General features: G+C 37.5%; 1 protein-coding gene across 2 annotated transcripts in view; it reads left to right on the top strand.

The window, feature by feature from the left end:
- Positions 1-24,305, top strand: part of NDUFS4 (NADH:ubiquinone oxidoreductase subunit S4) — a 119,174-nt gene extending 94,869 nt beyond the window's left edge. For both annotated transcript variants that reach the window (XM_069540519.1, XM_060007050.1), the window contains one exon: positions 24,091-24,305. In XM_069540519.1, coding sequence (XP_069396620.1) covers positions 24,091-24,103 — 13 coding nt within the window. In that variant the 3' untranslated portion in view covers positions 24,104-24,305. The remainder of the gene's footprint in view (positions 1-24,090) is intronic.
- Positions 24,306-25,216: the final 911 nt, after the last annotated feature.

Genomic DNA, 25,216 nt, shown 5'->3' with positions numbered 1-25,216 from the left:
AGTTAATAAAACAAGACCAGTATCCATCACATAGCTCCCAGCTGATAGGGCCCAAGTTTCTAGGTTCCAAGTCCAGTGATTCTTCTGATACTATGCTGCTGGTAGATCTTAAAAAATCAGTCATCTAGATGTGCACTGTCCAGTATGGTAGGCACACGTGGCTGTGTAGCACTTGAAATGTGTTTAGTTGGAATTGAGGTGTGCTGTTAAGTGTAAAATATACATTGGATTTCAGCGACTTAGTATAAAAAAGCATTAAATATCTAATTTTTATATTGATTACATATTAAAATGATAATATTTCACATATGTATTGGGCTAGGGAAAAAAATGATTAAAGGCTTACCTGTTTCTTTTTAGTCATTTTTTTAAATGTTGCTCCTAGATAATTTAAAATCATATGTATGGTTCACATTCTGTTTCTATTGGACAGCACTAATCTAGAATACTTCAAGCTATACAAGACATTCATTATACACATATTCTAGGTGAATATTCAAAAAAACAGGAAAACTTACCCAATTTTTAAAAGTTCACATTTTATTACTTAAGAAATGTGGGGAATTCCCTGGTAGTCCAGTGGTTAGGACTCAGCACTTTCACTGCCAAGGGCCTGGGTTCAATCCCTGGTTGGGGAACTAAGATCCCACAAGCTGCACTGCTTGACCAAAAAATAAAAATTTTTAAAAAAGAAATGCAGTTCTGTTCTTCAGACACTCTTACCCAATATCAATCAAGGATAAGTGTAAACTCTTACATTACATATAATAGTGAAATAAAATAGCTAAAAGAGACCTATATTACATCATAAAACCCATGTTAATCACCTGTTTTCAATTTCTTAATCAAATAAGGCATTGTGTAAGTCCATCTTTTTACCTAAGAATGCCCTCATCTCTAAGACTAAAAGTTTTCTTCTTCCTGCTATTGATAATTCCAGCAACTACCTCTCTGCTCCTCTTTTTTGCCTAGGTCTCCCTTCTCACCATTCCTCACTTCCTGTGGAAGGCTGGTTCTGTGAACTGGGGATTGGGATAGAAGAAAAGACTGAATGCTTTCCCATGGCTTCTTTTTCCCCCTGCTTCCCACCTCTTACTTCTCCCTCCCCCAACATACACAAAGTAAATTACAAATGCCCCTAAGTCTTTGGGTTTTAACTCCAGAGCCTCATCCTCCTCATCCTAAAGGTCCCACTTTGAACGCAGCATATATTCCAGAGGAACTCTTCAAACTCTTTTCTTTTTACAAAGAAAGGTTATCTGAGGTTTCCTCTGAAATGTAGATGAACCTTATTTTAGTTCTTTGTGTACAGAAAAGACCCACCTTTCTCACCCCTGTGGCTTTTGTCTTTTCTTGTTTCATGTTGGAGTCAAAGGGTGGGGGAGGAGAAGGAAGCATCCTTGGGAGAGGAGGTAGAAGCTGTGGAAAATTTCCATAGCAAGCTAGCATCTACTACCATTTACATGCTAATGGACCAGAATGGCTCCCCCCACCCCCATTTGAGCTGATGTGAAACTTTGTGAGTTTCCTCTGGTATGTCATTTTACCCCCTGTGTTTTTCTCATTGCTGTTAGCTGTAAAAACTCTTTGAAATTCTCAAAATAGAGGAGGGTTTCCTTCAGAAATAGGAAGACAGAGAATAAGCATTGAAACTGCTGTAGTGGTCTCTTGGGAAGGAAAACCCACCTCTGAAGTAATAGAAGGTGGAAGCAACTAAAAGGAAGCAGACAGGTTAGGCCCTAGATTCAGGAAAATAAAGAGATAATTGGAGTTGCAGCCCAGAACGTAGAATTACCCCAGAAGTGGACACCATCAGCAAGGTCTGGATTTCCGCCTAATTTAAACCTTGTAATGAGGGTCTCAACCTCACATCCATATATCTATTATTAAAAAAACAACTTTCAAAAAAATAAAACGAACAAGAAAAGACGACTTTCAAAACAAAAGTAAGAATTATGACTCTCATATAGATATAAAATGCTTGTTAAAGGATTTATTTTACTCTGTAGGGGAGCAGAATTTGCCACCCCAAAATACGTTTCTTTGGCATATTATTTTAGGCTGATTATTTTCTAAGAAACTGCATACTTAGAGGAAAGTAGGAGTTACCCTTTTATAATAAGCATTTACATTTATAAGGGAAATATCGATTTGTAAGGGTATCTCCCTGATGTACCTGAAAGAGGGGGATGACCTTATCTCCGGAAACTCTTAAAAGTGGAGAAGGCAATGACTTAAATCTGCATAACAATCTCACCCCTGTTTACTGTTTTTTTCCTGGTGATCTCACAGAATTGACTTTCCCTATCCTCAGTGTTCTCTTTTGTCTTTAGCTGAGGATGGTATTTAAGGTGAGGGCTTTGGCAGTTTTTAATTACTTACTTCTGCTGGGTCTCTCCCATGTATATATGTTATGAAACTTTTGTTTGATTTTCTCCTGTTCATCTATCTGATGTCAATTTAATTCTTAGTCCTTAAATACGGTCTTCAGTTAAAGACGAGATATTTTGGGTGGGGAGTGAGTTATGGGAGGTTATCAGGCAAAGTATCATAAACAAGGGTATGGTTGTTATGCAGATTTAAGTTCAAGCCTCCTCCATTGATAAGTTTCTAGAGTTTTAGTCATCCTTTCTCCTCCTGCTACAGAGAAGGAGACACCTTACAAATGGAAATTTCCCTTATAAATGTAAATGTCCCTCAGAAAAGGGCAATTTCTCTGTTTTCAGAGATTTCCTGTGTTTACTGTTTCTTAAAAATAACCAGCTCAAGATAATCCTTATTGCCAAAGAGGCATATTTTGGAATGGCATATTCTACTCCTCTTTACCACATAAGCTTTCTTACGTTTGCTTTGCTGAAAATTTCATAAGGAATCTCAAATTGGGTTTTTCAAACCGTTTTAAGACTAAGAAGCCAAGCCAATAACTTGCCACCAGATTTCTCCTGCAGTACCTATTAAATTGGGCGAATTCCTCCCTTCTCAGGGTCCCCAAAATATCCTAAGGTTCCTTAATACCTTAGGGAACTTTGTAAGCCCTAGTGCCATGGAAGGACTTTGGAAGCATTGCCTCCATAAAGTCAACTTCAGTTCCTTACAAATGTCTGGTCACACCTGAGTAAATGAGCATCATTCTCAAATATGTCATTCCAGGTAAGGCCTTGGTTGCATAACCATTGTTTCTGTTAAATTGTAATGAGTTATAGATACCTCAAGAGGAGAGGGAAAGAACTTCCTATATGTCCAGAAAATAGAGCGTTAAAACAATATCAAAAATATTCTCCCCCAAACCATAGAATTATCTCTCATCAATTTTTTCAGTCCTGTATAACTAATTCTTGTTTCACTGGATCATAAATGTATTTGCTTCTTAACTAGAGTTCTGGAAATTTTGACTGAGTCCACTGATACGGTCTTATAATTATTTAAGTGATGCCATCGGAAGCCTATACATATTCTTCACAGGGCTTTGAGACAGTCTTTCATTGTTGAAGATAAAGCTCTCTGCCTGTAGCTATTTGCAAGAACTGTCAGGGAAGCAGTAGAGTAAAATTTAACAATCTTTTCATAAATGATTAAAGACTTAAAATGGATGTAGTTAACGTTACAGATAAATTTCAAAAGTGAAATAAATGATAGGAGTTAATAACAAGAATAATGCAATTTAAAGGCATTCCAAAAAATGTTACAGGCAAAATATCTGTACACAATTAGGTAAGCCTGTTTTCAAAGAAGACAGTGACTGTTCATCTAATTTATGAAAATAGATGAACATACTCTTTGCAGAGAAAAAAATCTTAAGACAAAGTAATCCTGAGACATAATATACCATGACTATACCAAACATATAGTAAGAATATGTCAAAAAATATATCAAGTAAAAATATCCAATAAGTCTAGGGTAGGTCCTAAACATCTGTATATTAATAAAACTCCATAGATATGCGGTATGGATTCCTCTTGACATATAGTGGCCTAGAAGATAAAAGATCTAAACTAAAGAAGTAAAGATGCAACCAAGTTAATGTTTTTAAAATTAACTGAAATTGTGACTGATAACCTATACCATTTTCTGGTATCAGGCAAAGCAGTACCAGAGATCAGATAGATAAAACCTATCATAGACAGTGAGGGTATTGACAAATCTCTATACTTAGCATATAGCATACAATTTGTGAAATACTTACATTAATAACATTTTAGCCATACAGATTTAACCTCAGGATGGTTAAGCATCTCTTCTGACTTGACAGCTCTTCCAATGTAGCTCATCAATAGTAACATATCAAATAAATCTAATTGTTTCTAGCACTTCTCGTTTTACAAAGTTGGAAGCACACATCTTTGAGATTCCCCAGAGGGCCTGTGGAAGATCACAAAGATAGTTTTAGATGCAAAGATACGCTGAATATTTTACATTTAGGATTTGATTTTTGGGAGGCAAAAATAAAACATTTTCAATAGATTTGAACATTTAGGAAATAGAATGGCATGTGCCTGAGAAACAGTATTTGACTGCTCATGTCAAAGTGACAATTAAACTTATAAACATAGAGGTTAGCATAACTGTGAAGAACCTGAGCTCTTACATAAGTCATCAAGTACTTAAAGTCAACATAAAGCATATAAAGTTATTCTGTTAAGCCACAGAATCTTTGCAATCTAGGCAGATTAGACAAAAAGAATAACCCTTCATTTTGTAGGTGAAAGCAATAAACAGTAAACTAATGAAACAAGCCCGTCAAAATGGAGCAGACTTTGCAAGGATTTTAACACATATCATAGCTTTTCAGACTTATTTTCCAGACATACTGTAATCTAAGGCAAATACAATTTACTTTTTCCAAATCTTACATAACTTTCTGTACCCATTCAGGTTTTGTCCTTCATAATTCTCTTTCTCATTCTGGAACAGACATTTTACTTTAGGACCTAACTATTCTCTTTTCCCCTTGGTAAACAAAAACACATCTCATAACCTTGCATACAAAGTTATACCCTTTGCCACCATCACTCCCAGTGGAGTTTCATTTCTGTATATTAATTCTATGAAAGTTACTTTGATATCATAGAGAAAATAGACATAAGTTGAAAACTCTTAAACACCAGCATTTTAGTAGACAAGCAAAGGTCATTAATACACGTAACACAACTTTCTACAACTGTGTGCATTTTTTATTAACATCTTTTTTGGAGTATAATTGCTTTACAGTGTTGTGTTAATTTCTGCTGTATAACAAAGTGAATCAGCTATATGCATACATATATCCCCATATCCCCTCCTTCTTGCATCTCTCTCCCACCCTCCCGATCCCACCCCTCTAGGTGGTCACAAAGCACCAAGCTGATCTCCCTGTGCTATGCGGCTGCTTCCCACTAGCTATTTTACGTTTGGTAGTGTATATATGTCCATGCCACTCTCTCACTTTGTCCCAGCTTACCCTTCCCCCTCCTGATGTGCTCAAGTCCATTCTCTACGTCTGTATCTTTATTCCTGTCTGCCCCTAGGTTAATCAGAACCATTTTTTTTTTCAGACTCCATATATATGTGTTAGCATATGGTATTTGTTTTTCTCTTTCTGACTTACTTCACTCTGTATGACAGACTCTAGGTCCATCCACCTCACTACAAATAACTCAATTTCATTTCTTTTTATGGCTGAGTAATATTCCATTTATATATGTGCCACATCTTCTTTATCTATGCATCTGTCGATGGACACGTAGGTTGCGTCCATATCCTGGCTATTGTAAATAGTGCTGCAGTGAACATTGTGGTACATGACTCTTTTGCAATTATGGTATTCTCAAGGTATATGCCCAGTAGTGGGATTGCTGGGTCATATGGTAGTTCTGTTTTTAGTTTTTTAAGGAACTTCCATACTGTTCTCCATAGTGGCTATATCAATTTAAATTCCCTCCAACAGTGCAAGAGGATTTATTGTTTGTAAATTTTTTGATGGCCATTCTGGCTGGTGTGGGGTGATACCTCATTGTAGTTTTGATTTGCATTTCTCTAATGATTAGTGATGTTGAGCATCTTTTCATGTGTTTGTTACAAGCTGTATATCTTTGGGAAAATGTCTATTTAGGTCTTCTGCCCATTTTTGGATTGGGTTGTTTGTTTTGTTGATATTGAGCTACATGAGCTGCTTGTATATTTTGGAGATCAATCCTTTGTCAGTTGCTTCATTTGAAATATTTTCTCCCATTCTGAGGGTTGTCTTTTCATCTTGTTTATGGTTTCCTTTGCTGTGCAAAAAGCTTTTAAGTTTCATTAGGTCCCAGTTTGTTTTTATTTCCATTTCTCTAGGAGGTGGGTGAAAAAGGATATTGCTGTGATATATGTCATGAGTGTTCTGCCTGTGTTTTCCTCTAAGAGTTTGATAGTGTCTGGCCTTACATTTAGGTCTTTAAACCATTTTGAGTTTATTTTTGTGTATGGTGTTACAAGTATTCTAATTTAATTCTTTTACATGTAGCTGCCCAGTTTTCCCAGCACCACTTATTGAAGAGGCTGTCTTTTCTCCATTGTATATTCTTGCCTCCTTTATCAGAGATAAGGTGCCCATATGTGCGTGGGTTTGTCTCTGGGCTTTCTATCCTGTTCCATTGATCTGTATTTCTGTTTTTGTGCCAGTACCATACTCTCTTGATTACTGTAGCTTTATAGTATAGTCTGAAGTCCGGAAGCCTGATTCCTCCAGCTCAATTTTTCTTAAGATTGTTTTGGCTATTCGGGGTCGGCTGTGTTTCCATACAAGTTGTGAAATTTTTAGTTCTAGTTCTGTGAAAGATGCCATTGGTAGTTTGATAGGGATTGCACTGAATCTGTAGATTGCTTTAGGTAGTATAGTCATTTTCACAATATTAATTCCTCCAATACAAGAATATAGTATATCTCTCTGTTTGTATCATCTTTAATTTTTTTCATCAATACCATATAGTTTTCTGCATACAGGTCTTTTGTCTCCTTAGGTAGGTTTATTCCTAGGTATTTTATTCTTTTTGTTGTAATGGTAAATGGGAGTGTTTCCTTAATTTCTCATCATTCGTGTATAGGAATGCAAGAGATTTCTGTGGATTAATTTTGTATCCTGCTACTTTACGAAATTCACTGATTAGCTCTAGTATTTTTCTGGTAGCATCTTTAGGATTCTCTATGTATAGTATCATATCATCTGCAAACAGTGACAGTTTTACTTTTTCTTTTCCGACTTGGATTCTTTTTGTTTCTTTTTCTTCTCTGATTGCTGTGGCTAATACTTCCAAAACTATGTTGAATAATAGCGGTGAGAGTGGGCAACCTTGTCTTGTTCCTGATCTTAGTGGGAATGGTTTCAGTTTTTCACCATTGAGAATGATGTTGGCTGTAGGTTTATCATATATGACCTTTATTATGTCAATGTAGGTTCCCTGTATGCCTACTTTCAGAAGAGTTTTATCATAAATGGGTGTTGAATTTTGTCAAAAGCTTTTTCTCCATCCATGGAGATGATCATATGGTTTTTATACTCAATTTGTTAATGTGGTGTTTCACATTGATTTGCATATATTGAAGAATCCTTGCATTCCTGGAATAAACCCCCCTTGATCATGGTGTATGATCCTTTTAATGTGCTGTTGGATTCTGTTTGCTAAGTATTTTGTTGAGCATTTCTTGCATCTATGTTCATCAGTGATATTGGCCTGTAGTTTTCTCTCTTTGTGACATCTTTGTCTGGTTTTGGTATCAGGGTGATGGTGGCTTCGTAGAATGAGTTTGGGAGTGTTCCTCCCTCTGCTATATTTTGGAAGAGTTTGAGAAGGGTAGGTGTTAGCTCTTCTCTAAATGTTTGATAGAATTCGCCTGCGAAGCCATCTGGTCCTGGGCTTTTGTTTGTTGGAAGATTTTTAATCACAGTTTCAATTTCAGTGCTTGTGATTGGTCTGTTTATGTTTTCTATTTCTTCCTGGTTCTGTCTCGGAAGGTTGTGCTTTTCTAAGAATTTGTCCATTTCTTCCAGATTGTCCATTTTCTTGGCATATAGTCTCGGAAGGTTGCACTCTTCTAAGAATTTGTCCATTTCTTCCAGATTGTCCATTTTCTTGGCATATAGTTGCTTATAGTAATCTCTAATGATCCTTTGTATTTCTGCAGTGTCAGTTGTTACTTCTCCTTTTTGATTTGTAATTCTGTTGATTTGAGTCTTCTCCCTTTTTTCCTTGATGAATCTGGCTAATAGTTTATCAATTCTGTGGGTTTTTTTTTTTTACATCTTTATTGGAGTATAATTGCTTTACAATGATGTGTTAGCTTCTGCTGTATAACAAAGTGAATCAGTCATACATATACACATGTTCCCATATCTGCTCCCTCCTGGGTCTCCCTCCCTCCCACCCTCCCCATCCCACCCCTCTAGGTGTTGACAGAGCACCGAGCTGATCTCCCTGTGCTGTGCGTCTGCCTCCCACCAGCTATCCATTTTACCTTTGGTAGTGTATACATGTCCATGCCACTCTCTTGCCCCGTCACAGCTTACCCCTCCCCCTCCCCACATCCCCAAGTCCATTCTCTAGTAGGTCTGCGTCCCCATTCTGGTCTTACCCCTAGGTTCCTCATGACATTCTTTTTTTTTCTTTCTTGAATTCCATATATATGTTTTAGCATATGGTATTTGTCTTTCTCTTTCTGACTTACTTCACTCTGTATGACAGACTCTAGGTCCATCCACCTCATTACAAATAGCTCAATTTCATTTCTTTTTATGGCTAATATTCCATTGTATATATGTGCCACATCTTATTTATCCATTCATCCAATGATGGACACTTGGGTTGTTTCCATCTCCAGGCTATTGTAAGTAGAGCTGCAATGCACATTTTGGTACATGACTCTTTTTGAATTATGGTTTTCGCAGGGTATATGCCCAGTAGTGGGATTGCTGGGTCATATGGTAGTTCTATTTGTAGTTTTTTAAGGAACCTCCATACTGTTCTCCATAGTGGCTGTACCAATTCACATTCCCACCAGCAGTGCAAGAGTGTTCCCTTTTCTCCACACCCTCTCCAGCATTTCTTGTTTGTAGATTTTTTGACGATGGCCATTCTGATTGGTGTGAGGTGATACCTCATTGTAGTTTTGATTTGCATTTCTCTAATGATTAATGATGTTGAGCATTCTTTCATGTGTTTGTTGGCAGTCTGTATATCTTCTTTGGCGAAACGTCTTTAGGTCTTCGGCCCATTTTTGGATTGGGTTGTTTGTTTTTTTGTTATTGAGCTGCATGAGCTGCTTGTAAATTTTGGAGATTAATGCTTTGTCAGTTGCTTCATTTGCAAATATTTTCTCCCATTGTGCAGGTTGTCCTTTGGTCTTGTTTATGGTTTCCTTTGCTGTGCAAAAGCTTTGAAGTTTCATTAGGTTCCATTTGTTTATTTTTGTTTTTATTTCCATTTCTCTAGGAGGTGGGTCAAATAGAAACTTGCTGTGATTTATGTCATAGAGTGTTCTGCCTATGTTTTCCTCTAAGAGTTTGATAGTTTCTGGCCTTACATTTAGGTCTTTAATCCATTTTGAGCTTACTTTTGTGTATGGTGTTAGGTAGTGATGTAATCTCATACTTTTTCATGTAGCTGTCCAGTTTTCCCAGCACCACTTATTGAAGAGGCTGTCCTTTCTCCACTCTACATTCCTGCCTCCTTTATCAAAGACAAGGTGACCATATGTGCGTGGGTTTATCTCTGGGCTTACTATTGTGTTCCATTGATCTATCTTTCTGTTTTTGTGCCAGTACCATACTGTCTTGTTTGCTGTAGTTTTGTAGTATAGTCTGAAGTCAGGGAGCCTATTTCCTCCAGCTCCGTTTTTCGTTCTCAAGATTGCTTTGGCTATTCGGGGTCTTTTGTGTTTCCATACAAATTGTGAAATTTTTTGTTCTAGTTCTGTAAAAAATGCCAGTGGTAGTTTGATAGGGATTTCACTGAATCTGTAGATTGCCTTGGGTAGTAGAGTCATTTTCACAATGTTCACTTTTCCAATCCACGAACATGGTATATCTCTCCATCTATTTGTATCATCTTTAATTTCTTTCATCAGTGTCTTATAATTTTCTGCATACAGGTCTTTTGTCTCCTTAGGTAGGTTTATTCCTAGATATTTTATTCTGTTTGTTGCAATGGTAAATGGGAGTGTTTTCTTGATTTCACTTTCAGATTTTTCATCATTAGTGTATAGGAATGCCAGAGATTTCTGTGCATTAATTTTGTATCCTGCTACTTTACCAAATCCATTGATTATCTCTAGTAGTTTTCTGGTAGCATCTTTAGGATTCTCTGTGTATAGTATCATGTCATCTGCAAACAGTGACAGCTTTACTTCTTCTTTTCCGATTTGGATTCCTTTTATTTCCTTTTCTTCTCTGATTGCTGTGGCTAAAACTTCCAAAACTATGTTGAATAAGAGTGGTGAGAGTAGGCAACCTTGTCTTGTTCCTGATCTTAGTGGGAATGGTTTCAGTTTTTCACCATTGAGGACGATGTTGGCTGTGGGTTTGTCATATATGGCCTTTATTATGTTGAGGAAAGTTCCCACTGTGCCTACTTTCTGCAGGGTTTTAATCATAAATTGGTGTTGAATTTTGTCAAAAGCTTTCTCTGCATCTATTGAGATGATCATATGGTTTTTCTCCTTCAATTTGTTAATATGGTGTATCACGTTGATTGATTTGCATGTATTCAAGAATCCTTGCATTCCTGGAATAAACCCCACTTGAACATGGTGTATGATCCTTTTAATGTGCTGTTGGATTCTGTTTGCTAGTATTCTGTTGAGCATTTTTGCATCTATGTTGATCAATGATATTGGCCTGTATTTTTCTTTCTTTGTGACATCCTTGTCTGGTTTTGGTATCAGGGTGATGGTGGCCTTGTAGGATGAGTTTGGGAGTGCTCCTCCCTCTGCTATATTTTGGAAGAGTTTGAGAAGGATGGGTGTTAGCTCTTCTCTAAATGTTTGATAGAATTCGCCTGTGAAGCCATCTGGTCCTGGGCTTTTGTTTGTTGGAAGATTTTTAATCACAGTTTCAATTTCAGTGCTTGTGATTGGTCTGTTTATATTTTCTATTTCTTTCTGATTCAGTCTTTGCAGGTTGTACATTTCTAAGAATTTGTCCATTTCTTCCAGGTTGTCCATTTTATTGGCATAGATTTGCTTGTAGTAATCTCTCATGATCTTTTGTACTTCTGCAGTGTCAGTTGTTACTTCTCCTTTTTCATTTCTAATTCTATTGATTTGAGTCTTTCCCTTTTTTTCTTGATGAGTCTGGTTAATGGTTTATCAATTTTTTTTATCTTCTCAAAGGACCAAATTTTATTTTTATTGATCTTTGCTATCATTTCCTTCATTTCTTTTTCATTTATTTCTGATCTGATCTTTATGATTTCTTTTCCTTCTGCTAACTTTGGGGGTTTTCTGTTCTTCTTTCTCTGATTTATTTAGGTGTAAGGTTAGGTTGTTTATTTGAGATGTTTCTTGTTTCTTGATGTAGGATTGTATTGCTGTAAACTTCCCTGTTAGAACTGCCATTGCTGCATCCGATAAGTTTTGGGTTATCGTGTTTTCATTTTCATTTGTTTCTAGGTATTTTTTGATTTCCTCAGTGATCTCTTGGTTATTTAGTAGTGTGTTGTTTAGCCTCCATGTGTTTGTATTTTTTACAGTGTTTATCTTGTATTTGATATCAAGTCTCATAGTGTTGTAGTCAGAAAAGATACTTGATTTCAAGTTTCTTAAATTTACGAAGGCTTGATTTGTGACCAAAGCTATGATCTATCCTGGAGAATGTTCCATGAGCACTTGAGAAGAAAGTGTATTCTGTTGTTTTTGGATGGAATGTCGTATAAGTATCAGTTAAGTCCATCTTGTTTAATGTGTCATTTAAAGCTTGTGTTTCCTTATTTATTTTCATTTTGGATTATCTGTCCATTGGTGAAAGCAGGGTGTTGCAGTCCCCTAATATTGTGTTACTGTCTATTTCACCTTTTACGGCTGTTAGCATTTGCCTTATGTATTGAGGTGCTCCTATGTTAGGTGCATAAATATTTACATTTGTTATATCTTCTTTTGGGATTGATCCCTTGATCATTATGTAGTGTCCTTCTTAGCCTCTTGTAATAAAGTCTATTTTGTCTGATATGAGAATTGCTACTCCAGCTTTCTTTTGATTTCCATGTGCATGCAATATCTTTTTCCATCCCCTCACTTTCAGTCTGTATGTGTTCCTAGGTCTGAAGTGGGTCTCCTGTAGATAGCATATATACGGTCTTGTTTTGTATCCATTCAGCCAGTCTATGTCTTTTGGTTGGAGCATTTAATCCATTTACATTTAAGGTAATTATCCATATGTATGTTCCTATTACCATTTCCTTAATTGTTTTGCGTTTTTTATTGTAGGTCTTTTCTTTCTCTTGTGTTTCCTGCCTAGAGAAGTTCCTTTAGCATTTGTTGTAGAGCTGGTTTGGTGGTGCTGAATTCTCTTAACTTTTGCTTATCTGTATAGGCTTTAATTTCTCCATCGAATCTGAATGAGACCTTTGCTGGGTAGAGTATTCTTGGTTGTAGGTTTTTCCCTTTCATCAGTTTAAATATGTCCTGCGACTCCCTTCTGGCTTGCAGAGTTTCTGCTGAAAAATCAGTTGTTAACCTTATGGGGAGTCTCTTGTATGTCATTTGTTGTTTTTCCGTTACTGCTTTTAATATTTTTCTTTATTTAATTTTTGATAGTTTGATTAATATGTGTCTTGGTGTGTTTCTCCTTGGTTTTATACTGTATGGGACTGTCTGCACTTCCTGGACTTGATTGGCTATTTCCTTTCCCATATTAGGGAAGTTTTCAACTATAATCTCTTCAAATATTTTCTCAGTCCCTTTCTTTTTCTCTTCTTCTTCTTCTGGGTACCCTGCAATTCAAATGTTGGTGCTGTTTACTGCTGTCTTAGAGGTCTCTGAGGTTGTGTTCAATTATTTTCATTCTTTTTCCTTTATTCTGCTCCCTGGCAGTTATTTCTACCATTTTATCTATCAGCTCACTTATCCATTCTTCTGACTCATTTATTCTGTTATTGATTCCTTCTAGAGTATTCTTAATTTCTGTAATTGTGTTGTTCATCACTGTTTGTTTGCTCTTTAGTTCTTTTAGATCCTTGTTAAATGTTTCTTGTATTTTCTCCATTCTGTTTCTGAGATTTTGGATCATCTTTACTGTCATTAATCTGAATTCTTTTTCAAGTAGGTTGCCTATTTCGTCTTCATTTATTATTTGGTCTTGGAGGTTTTTACCTTGCTCATTCGTCTGTAACATATTTTTTTGTCATTTCAATTTTTTTGTTTGTTTTGATTGGTGGTGCTGTATTCTTCTCTTACTGGTTGTTTGGCCTGAGACATCCAGCACTGGAGTTTGCAGGTAGTTAGTTAGATAGAGCTGGTTCTTAGTGCTGAGATGAGGACCTCCAGGAGGCCTCACTCTGACTGATATTCCCTGGGGTCTGAGGTTCTCTGTTAGTCCAGTGGTTTTGACTCGGAGCTCCCACCAAAGGCGCTCAAGCCCTATGTCCGGCCTGGGAGCCAAGATCCCGCAAGCTTCGTGGCAAAATAAAAGAAACAGGAAGGAAGGAGGGAGGGAGGGAGGGAGGGAGGGAGGGAAGGAAACAAGGAGCAGTACAATATCAAAGAATAAAAAAGAAAATAAAATTAGAAAGATAAAAAATATATTAGGAAAAATAAAACTATAATTGAAACAACTGCCACAAGGTAAAATAAATCCACAGCAGAAAAAAAGAAAACAACAAAAAAGTAGGGGAGCATGGGGAACAAGCCAAAAGGAGAGATCATTAATAAAGTATAAAGAATAAAATAAAATTAGAAAAATAAAAGATTAGGAAAATAAAGATATATAAGAATGAACAACAATGAATCAACAAGGTATAACAGACCTCCAATCTAATAGAGAAAAAAGAAAAGAAAAGAAAAAATCCTTGGCTATGAGGGCGGAGCTTAGGCAGGGGCAGGGTTTAGGGTGGGGCAGGGCCTAGGCTCAGTACCCACATAGCTGGGAAAGGCCCTGGGGGCGTGGCCTAGGTGGGGCGATTTTTAAGCATGGGGCAGGGCCTCTGCTTAGGACCTGCTAGGAAGGGGAGAGGCAGTAAGTGGAAAGGAAGGGCCTCTGGAGTGTGGAGTTCTGGAGTTAGGAGGTAAGGCCCTGGGTGAGGGTGTGTGGCTGAGGTTTACGCCCAGCGCATTGGAAGGGTTCTCCGAGTGTAGAGGTAGGGCCCTGGGTGGGGGTGTAGGGGTGGGGCTTGGGCTTTGTGCAGCAGGAGGGAGGCTCTGAGGGCAGAGGATTAGGCCCAGGAGCCCAACAGGCTTCCTGAAGCCTACGTGGCCAGGGAAAGCCCTGGCTGTGTTCCCTTCCATTACTTCGCACCCCTCCCCCACCATCTCCCCCAGGGTCTCCCCCGTTGCCACTGGACCTCTAACTGTGAGTGGGTCTCACTGGGTGTAGGAACTCCTTCTCTCCCCCAGCCATCACTCAGGGGTGCCGATCCCAGAGGTCCGGTCTTTACTTTTGCACCCCCTTACCTCCCTCCCATTCCCTCAGGACCCAGGCAGCTGGAGGGGGCCTAGGTGGGCAGAGAATTTGGCCCAGGATCTCAACAGGTTCCTGGGGATCCAGGTGGGCAGGGGAAACCTGGCCACGCTCCCTCTTGATCCTCTGCCCTCCTAACAGTTCACCAGTTTCCCCCTTCAGGCTGGGATCCCTTCCCCTCCCAAAGCCACCCCTCAGGGGTGCCAGTCCCATCCCCCCTCCACTTCTCCTCCCCCTTCACTCCCCACGTCCTACCCAGTCGTTGGGGGTTCCTCCCGTCCCCTTAGGTGACCGTGGTCACCCACCGGTGCCTGGTAGGTGCCCTAGTTGTGAGGAGACGCAAATTCCGCGTCCTCCTAGTAAGCCATCTTCGTGTGCATTCCTTACAGTCCAACTTATCCAAGTGGCAAAAATGAACGTGTCCATTAACAAACCAAAGATCCAGCCTCCCTGTAGCATATAAAAGAAGCAAAAGTACATAAATTTAAATTTTTGCTTAGTAATCAATTGTTCAGTATTTTATTGTAGAAATTATCTAGGTATCTAATAAATATTCATTAATATCATTTAAGGTTTTAGGTTACCTAAAGATCCTGGAAATTAATTTTAAAGATGACATATTGCAAAATGTAATTAGTGTTGAAATAAAATTGTTAGAATAACTAATCATTGTAGATAAACACAAATTTACATTTTGCAGGATTGTAAAACATTGAAAAGAAGTAATGTTAGCTTATTTGATCAGAAAACTTGTATAAGTTTAGAAAGACTGTATTCAGGTAGAATAAAAATCTATGCTTGTGTTATATTTAACACTGATATATTAGAGAAAACATAGCTGTTTTTATTAAACAAAAATTCAATTTGTCATTTGCCAAAATTTACCTATATTACCTGAATTTAAATTCTTAAATGTTTATTAGGTCCTATAAGAATACTTTTTAAACCTAGCACATTCAAGGTATTAGAAATTCAGTTCCCTCATTTTAGGAATATTCCACTTATACAAGCACATATTTTCTCTATACCCAGTCAGAACAGAGCCCCTTAATGATATTTTATAATCTAATTCATTAATTCCATCTGGAGGTAGAAAAACACTAGCCACACACATAATGAGAAGTAAAGGCATTTCTGAATTAATAGGTTATGTAGACAGACACAGAGTCACACAAAGAACTTATAGTTTCAATTCTGAAATTTCAGCCATGGGTTAATAGTAAACATAGAATTTTAATATTCACTGGTCGACACTAAAGAGCTGTTCTCTACTCAGTGATTACAACTTCATTTATCTGACCTCAAATAGGAAGGACTAACAAACCAGATTTTCTGTCTTTTCTCATCTGAGAATGGATTTCTAAAGGCATTAATCCATTTTGGTTGTTTTAAATTAATTTTTATAATTTTTTAAAGTTTATTTTTGGCTGCGTTGGGTCTTTGTTGCTGTGTGTGGACTTTCTCTAGTTGCAGTGAGCAGGGGCTACTCTTCGTTGTGGTGCGTGGGCTTCTCATTGTGGTGGCTTCTCTTGTTGCAGAGCATGGGCTCTAGGCACGTGGGCTTCAGTAGTTGCAGCACAAAGGCTCAGTAGTTGCGGTGCACAGGCTTAGTTGCTCCACGGCATGTGGGATCTTCCTAGACCAGGGATCAAACCTGTGTCCCCTGCATTGGCCGGCAGATTCTTAACCACTGAGCCACCAGGGAAGTCCCCATTAATCCATTTTAAGGGAATCATTAAATGATCAGACCTTTAAATCAGTTCCCCAGATTAGTAGAGAACAACATTGAAATTTGAAAAACGAGAATCAGCAAAGTTCTCTTACTTTCAGAAGCCAAGAAAAGATACGCCTGAGCTTAAAATAAGGTACACAACTTCTGGTGAAGAAATTTACTTGGTTTTGGTTGGTGAACCTATTGGGCATCTCAGTAGTACCTCCAAAATTGTTAAAAGAATATCCTGAAAAAGATGAGATTATGATTTAATATAGATATAAGTAAACATGTGTTGAAGAATTTATTTTACTCATGAAATAAGGGAGCCAGGCAGGCGTTATAACCAGTTCAAAGGAAAAGTCAGTACAGCACAAATTTATATAGAGTGAAAGAATGAGATGAATTGCAAATAGAAACAAAACTGGTTTTTCCAAGGCCTAGGGAGTCACCAGGCAGGACAGAATTTATATAGCCATCAAGTACAGTTGATTCTCATTATACATGGTAGTTATGTTTTTTTCGTTTGTTTGTTTTTTGCGGTGCGCGGGCCTCTCACTGTTGTGGCCTCTCCCATTGAGGAGCACAGGCTCCAGACGCACAGGCTCAGCGGCCATGGCTCACGGGCCCAGCCGCTCCGTGGCATGTGGGATCTTCCCAGACCGGGGCACGAACCCGTGTCCCCTGCATCGGCAGGCGGACTCTGACCACTGTGCCACCAGGGAAGCCCGGTAGTTATGTTTTATAAAGTCACCACAAACACTAAATTAGTGAATACTGAAATATTGCTCCTAGGGAAAATGATTCCTGTGAGACTCTGATCACAAAATTTTGTCAGCCAGTCAATACACCATCTTGTTTTTATGTGTGTTTCTGTTTAAAAGTACCTTATTTAATGTATTTTGTTGATTCATGAACATTGAACTCATGGCCAACAGCATTATACGTTATGCCTGAATGACGCTTATCTAACACAACCTGGCACATCACAGCCTTCTTGCACTTAGAAACACTAAACAGCACTAAACCACTACCCTTGGGGGTCATTTTAAACAGTGAAATTACCAACAAGAAGCACAAAAATGCAAAAAACGTGGCTGTGAATAGACTACAAAAAGGATACTTGTTTACAGTGTGAGAGCTGAAACAAGAAGGCAGAGCATTACCTCGTTTGATCTCAGCTGGAGCATGTGTGTTGGATGACTCAAAATTTTCATTGCTCTGTGCATGTCATGAATGACCATGGAAGCATCACAAGTATGCATTTTGGGTTTACAAATGAATTTTAGTGAGTAGGCGAATTCGAAAATACAGAATCTGCGAATAATGAAGATTATTTGTACATACAACGTTTGGAATTGCAAAGTAACTCAAAGAAGATTAACAGCTATGATCTGTTGTTCTATAAACACTGCGTTGTCTCTACTGAAGCACCAATTTTTTTTTCTACATAATTCTTTCTTCCCAATCCCCAGTCCCAGTACTACTGACTGTCTTGTGGCTAAGGAAATGTTCCGTTTGGCTGCTAAGGAGAAAGACAGACAGACAGACGTGAATTCCTTAGATTCCCTGTTGGAAGTCTGAAATAATTTTTCTCATAGAGATAGTGTTATACATGGGGGCTTAGTGAGGTTCTAGTATATTTTGGGTTATATAGGATTCTGGAAATCTACAGGATTCTGGAGATCCCTACACACAGACCACACACAGACCAATTATGTCAAAATCTGAGTGATTTTCTTTTTTTTTCTTTTTTTTTTTTTTTTTTTGCCGTACGCGGGACTCTCACTGCTGTGGCCTCTCCCGTTGCGGAGCACAGGCTCCGGACGCGCAGGCTCAGCGGCCATGGCTCACGGGCCCAGCCGCTCCGCGGCATGTGGGATCTTCCCGGACCGGGGCACGAACCCGTCCCCTGCATCGGCAGGCGGACTCTCAACCACTGTGCCACCAGGGAAGCCCCTAAGTGATTTTTGAAAATCTACCTTTGTTGTATAGTTTCGTTCTCTAGAAAAATGTGTTGTAAATTTCTAATGACTGATTTTCAAATGTACTTTTGGAACACAAACCAGTTTGTTTTGTGGCAACTTCTGAATAATGTGGCTCCAAAATAATAATACTGTATAGCAAATATATTATTTGAACAGATAAAATTTAAGGGAGCATTAACTATCGTATCAAAGGTTTTTTTTTTTTTTTTTTGGTCTTTGCAGCTGTGGCAGGTGTAGGGTGTTGCTAATCCATCTTACATAAGTTTCATGGAAAGAACTGCTTTGCCAGTGTATCCAAAATACATTTCTCCTCTATAATATTTTCTAAAAGAAGATCTAAGATATTTTTAAATTATTCTGAACCTCTTCCTCTCCCCCAAAATATTAGATACGTGAGAATTTCAAATAGGGGTACTTTTTTTGGCCACATCACGCGGCATGCAGGATCTTATTTATTTCCCCGACTAGGGATCAAACCGGCGCTCCCTGCAGTGGAAGCGCAGAGGCTTAACCACTGGACCACCAGGGAAGTCCCAAGGTACTTTTGAGTGCCTGTAAAGCTACTTTTCTTCCTTCTCCCCTTCCTTCCTTCAATTATATTTTAAGTTTATGCTTTGCTTTTACCTAGGCGCATAGTATGGGTCCATGGCCTGGTGGGGAATCTTGAAACTTTCTAAGTATCAACATACCTCTCAAAGTTTTTGCTATTCTGATCCCATGCCTCTGTTAGCAGTGACTGCCAGATATGTCAGTTTGTGCCAAATTATGTGATCGTTCTTACTTTGTACACAAATGGACAGTAGGAAAAATCATTAAACCGTTCACTTCCAAATATCAGAGTTTGCGATTAGGTTATTGGAGGAGAAAGACCTTTAACAGGACTTGAACCAAGGTTACTAGAGGTAACATATTTCACAAGCAGTAAAAACACTGATGAATGTTTCTCTGTATTTCTGCATTACTGAACCATAAATAAAATGGTTCTGTAAATTTAAATGAATGGGATTTTCTTTTGTCTCATACATGGAATTCATAAATTATTGGGGTCTCGTTTTGTTCAGAGGCTTTTCTGTTTTTGTTTTTTGGTAGTATTTGAAAAGGTTACACCAGACATTCATATCATAGGACGTAGAATATACCAGCCACAATCTGGAGGTCAACAAAATAAATGGGCATATTTCTGAAGAAGAAATTGAGCATGGGATATCACAGATCACATTTTAAGTTTATTGGAGCATTTGCCAGAGGTATTTCTCTGATACTAGGGCTTAACATTCAAATATCTTTGTGAAAGCATTCCAGTGTGTGAAACAGCAAAGGGAGTCAGCTTCTCATCATTTGGGTGCTGTTGGTTGGATTTGTGGTTAATCCATGCCATATGGCTGCTCTCCTCAGTGGGAAGTGACGGCAGCCCTAGGAGCTTTACCCCATCCCTGGGCAGCTGCCTTAGACTCAGTTGCTTTGATCTTCTTCTGTTGCACAGCTGGGAGGAGCAAGGGCTGGTTTTCAGAACAACCAGAACAACAGAACAACACATGAAACCATTGTCATAGATTACACCTTGATTTTATACAAGCATTCTTCAGAGAGTGCAAGCGTTTTCACTTTCATAATCTCATTCAAAAACTCGTTTGAGTTATTTCTTTAAAAAAAATTTTCAGGTTGCAAAAGCAATTCCTGTGGAAATTTAAACATTTCACAAATAAGATTCCGTTCTTAAAGGTCTATGTTTTATTTCCCACAGGTTATATTATCTTCTATCCTTCTAAGAACAAGTTTCAAATAGGAAAGTAGAAAAGATGAGTACAATTCATGAAACATACTCATTAAGTACAAATGTTCAATGTCCTTTCAAGTGCTTTTACTCTTGTAGTTATCTTGTCTTTTTAGTTTAAGCTACAGCTTGCCCCAGTAGCCTTTATACTGCTACAATATTACAAAAATAATTTTAAAAGATTGTGGTATGAAGTTTTTAGTGGGACCAGTAAATTTGTTCATCCAGGCACTGTAAGGTAGACACTTTGTAGAGGGATGCTTGGAAATGTGGTCAGATTCTTAACAGGGTTCCAGAAAAGGGCAAATTTTCATTGTAACATCAGTCCTACATAGTAGAAAACTGCTGAAAAATCCAAAGGGAGATTTTACGTAGACTCTGACTTGAGTTTCAGTCTATTGTGAATTGTCATTAGACTTCCTCATACCCTTCTTTGCTTTTACTTAATCAGAGAAACACAGTTGCTTGTGTCGCTTTGGGAACAGAGTTTTCCGTAGAAAAATCACTGGTGGCTGTGATAAAGTGGAAAGGAATAGCATAGAGACGGATGCCGTTAGCAAACGCAGGTTTCTTCCATGGGTGTTTCTGTTTGTTTCACAGGGTGCTTTGCCCATCCACATTCCAATCCCTATAATGATACTTCTATTTATTGTTGTTATCACTATCAACGGCAACTATAATCCGGCTCACAATTCCCAAGAGTCAGCTCACTCCTTAGTTACCAGGAGAAAACCCAAACCAGTTGTTCTTTTATGTGTACAAAACCCCAGTCTTCTCACATTGCAGTGACCCTGACAGCGTTTTCAGACTCCATGGACAGAACAGATAATAGAGCTATGTCTGCATTCTGATGCAGTAAAAAAAAAATTCTTTTTCTCCCTCGTGGTTGAAGGATTAACTGTAATTGAGAGTGATTATCAAGTATGTGTGTGTGTGTATAGTACCAATTACTAAATATTTCTAAGTGCTTTCTCATTTCTTCTTCAGTTCCTCTTAGTGTCTTTATTGGGCTGGAGAGTGTGTGTAGTAAGGCAGAGGGGGAGGGAACGTAAGTCGTCTCACCCATCATTTGGCAAGAAAAAGATCACAGAGTCTTGGGTAACTTACCAGTAATCATTACAATAACTAGACATAGAATCCACACTAGAAACGATTTCCTTTCTTCACAACTATGGGGGGACATATGGAGGACGTAGCCTTACTTTCCAGGGATTCTTAAAACCGTCTTTTCAACTCATTTACAAAAATAAACAGAAAAAAAAGTTAGGAAATCACACAGGTTGAAAGGAGATGGGTGAAATAGATAAAAATTGCAGTTACAGGGAAATGCCATTTTATTATGAGGTGGTTAGGTGCATAGACTTAACCTGAATTAGGCTTTGCCACTTATTAGCCATGTGGCTTTAGGCTGCTTGTTTATGTTCTCTATTTTTCCTCATAATTAGATATAAAATCAGGGTATTTATAATGCCTACCTCATAAGCCAGGCAACCTATTAACTCAATTTTAAAACTCAGTGCAGGACCTAGAACACAGAATACCAGGCGCATTCCTGAATGGAGGCCTTTGTACTTGCGTTCTTTTTGCCTTCAAGCTCTCTTTCCAGACATCCACATGACTAACTCTCTGATGTCCTTTATGTCTTTGCTCAAATGTGATCTTCTCAGGGACGGAAGGTGCCCCTATCTGCCCTTTCTAAAATGTTTTCTCTTTAGTACTCATTAGTATATAATATATATTTTTAATTGTACGTTTTACTATATTAGCACGTAATATACTATGCATTTACTTATTAACTTCTCCTCCCCCACTGACTTGAAGAAGTTTGGAAATTTTTTGTTTACTGCTTTACCTCTGGTGTCTAAACAGTTCCTGACACAGAGAAGGCAATTGATAATCTTTGTTAAATGTATAACAAATGCTCAGTAAATATTATTGTTATACCTGCTTTACTGAATTGAGTATTTTATAATTATCAGCACCACTTGCTGATTAATGTAGGAAATGCTTGAGAAGTTTATAATGTTAAAATTATACTTAGTTCACAGTATTAATTTGCTTACCAAAACCCCTTTCTGTAGTTAATAACTAGGCCAAATTATGCCTAACTAGATTCAAAGCATCATAAGTTCAAAATTAATGGGTTCCAATATGACAGATTTTATTCACATTAATACTTCATATAGAAGATAAGTTGCTAGGAAGTTGCAAATCAAACTTGAGGGAGAAATAATACCTTTACGTTTATCAAGTTCTTACTATAAACCACAAGAACCAATAGAGTATGGTTAAGGCACAGGCTCCAGAATCAGACTGTGTTCGAATACTGCTTCTGCCCTTTCCTAGCTGAGTGACCTTGTGCTAGTTACCTAACCATTCTGTGCCTCAGTTTCCTCAGTTATATAAAAGAACTAATATTAATTCATATAAAGGTTTTAGAAAAATACCTTTCTCATAGAAGTTAATAAATGCCAGGACTTTACATGAATTAGCTTGTTTAAACCTCATGACAACCTATAAAGTAGGTACTGTTCTTATGCTCTTTAGTAAATTTTTTGAAATTCAAACAACCACTTGTTAATATACCAGTATTTGGGGTTCTGTGAAAGTAAGATGTATTTTAAACCATTTGTTTCATTTGCATTCCTCCTCCATTTCCTTATAGCAAATGGGCTTTCTTTGAAGATAGTGTTCTAGCAGTGGAGTTATTAATTATTTCCCCTTTTTGGGCACTGAAATAGGCATACTAGCAGTATACTTTGATGATTTGAGTTTCATAGGCTTCACTTTTGCGGCAAAATCGAATTCTAAAAGGCTTGTTGCAACGTAAGCTTTGTGGTAGCAAATACTATACTCACCTAGAGGCACTAGAATTCATAACAACTCACAAGATCAAGAAGCTTACTTAATTAGACTACAGTATTCAGTTTGGAAATTTTATATATGACTGCATGATTCAGCCATGAATCAAATGTTTCAAGATGAGTTATTTGAAGAAAGTTCTAGAAGAGAAGAATGACAAATTACAGAGATGGAAAATGGATCTAATGAAGAAAAGTGAGTTATATAGATAGGTTGCTTGGACTAGGGAATAAAAGTATGACAATTATATTTTCAAGGAGGAGTGTGTTTATTTGGTTTTTCTCCATGTCTTAGAAGAACTGAACTATACTTAAAGCAGAAGGTATAGACATATATAAATCCAGTTTTCAAAATTGTAAAACACTGAGAAGGGCTTTGGAGAGAAGGTATAAACTCTCAGAAGGGAACAGACAGTTTAGACCAGTGGTACTCAAATTTCTATGCATAAAAATCTCCTGGGATCAATTAAGTACAGATTCCCAGGTCCCCACAAGAGATTCTGATCCAATGGATCTCTGGTCAGGCCTAAGAATTTGCACTGTTATCAGATACTTCAATGGGAGTCTAATGTAGACAGCCCTTGAAACAAATGTTGAAAAACTTTTTGAGTTTAATCTGCCTGTCAAACTCCAGGGAGCTCAACCAAGTAATCTCTTATGGTCTCCTCTAACTCTGATTTATATAGTTAGTTCTGTACATGTTTCTCTGTATCACTTCAAGTGAGCTCCAAACTGTTATAAAGGCACCAGCTCTTAGAAAGCAGTGAGATGGGTTATATTGTTCAGTATTGCTCATTACAGCTAAAGAAATCACATATTAAACCACAAAGAGGAATGGAAATTTTTACATAATACATAACTAATGGATATTTGAACAAGTAATATTCAGCAAGGAGAAATTAAATCATGGCTTACACCTTTAAGATATGGTAAATCATCTTCAGGCAGTACTTTAGACCCTCTCGTCACACAGGATTACAAGGGGACGCATTACTAAATATTTATATTTCAAATGTGTTGACACATACTCGTGATAAATGAACATTAAATTTATGAAAGTTAGCCTCTGCTCGCTGTGTTCTTCAGGTGTCCTCTTTAATTCTGTTCTTGTGTGTTTATTTTTGTTTTTGTTTTCTAGGATGGAGCTATGATGTTGAAGAGAGAAGGGTTCCGAAACCCAAGTCCAAGTCTTACGGTGCAAACTTTTCTTGGAACAAAAGAACAAGAGTATCCACAAAATAGGTTGGCACGGATTATATCTCTGCTTGTCTGTGAATAAAGTCAGCTGTTCAGTATTTATAGTCCGTGTATATTACACCTCAATCTCCTAATAAATTTGACCTTTAAACTACATTTTGTGGTGTCATTTTAAATGTTTTTTGATGTCTAAAATTAAACTTGTTATAATTTCCTTTATAGAGAGACATTTTCAGGTGATCATACCTCTAGGAAATTTCGGCACTTAATCTATTAAAAGGAGTACTTGAAATCTGCAATATTGAAGTTTTATACTTGCTTTTTATGACCATTCTCAAGTTAATAATATTTATAAACTACCAGCCATCATTATCCAAATGCTGTCTTAGAAATTTTCCTTTTATCATAGGTAAAGAAATTCATGATTACGTTGCAATCTGATAAACCTAAACCCAAATCTCCTTATTGTTGAAATCCTCTTCTTTAATTAGAAATATTCTCTAAGTTTCTTTGAGCCTGAATGAATTGTGTTCCATACTAAATGCTGCTCACAAATCAACACTTCATGATTGTGAGGTCCAGGTAAAGATTTTACATTCTTGTGAATTAAAAGACTCAGAAAATAAAAACCAGTTCTTTGTTTGTTAGAGATGATTAGTATTCACTGTTATTTTTAGAAAATATAAATATATGCTTTTGTTATGTGCTAATCATTTAGGTCATACAGTATGAGTTACCAAACACACACTGACTATATCGTGTTTTCTCAAGACATTTTTTATATTGTGGCATGTAATACACAATTTAAACCTCTGGTTTTCAACATTTTGATTTTCCCAGTTTTTTGCTTTTATATTTAAAAATATATAACTCTTACCTCCCTAGCCAGACTGCAAATGACTAAAACTGTAAGTATTGAAATTTCTTTCTCAATGTCTTCAGCAAAGCCTCACTCGTGGGAAAGCACAATAAACAATGATTAGTTTGACTGTTTCAGTGATTCTGAATACAAACCAAACCTGGTCTGTCTCATTCTCTTCTAGTTTTCAGTTGATACGTCTTTGAAA

This window comes from Delphinus delphis, chromosome 3, assembly GCF_949987515.2.
Source record: "Delphinus delphis chromosome 3, mDelDel1.2, whole genome shotgun sequence".
Lineage (NCBI taxonomy): Eukaryota > Metazoa > Chordata > Mammalia > Artiodactyla > Delphinidae > Delphinus > Delphinus delphis.
This window is presented reverse-complemented; position numbering and strand designations above follow the sequence as displayed.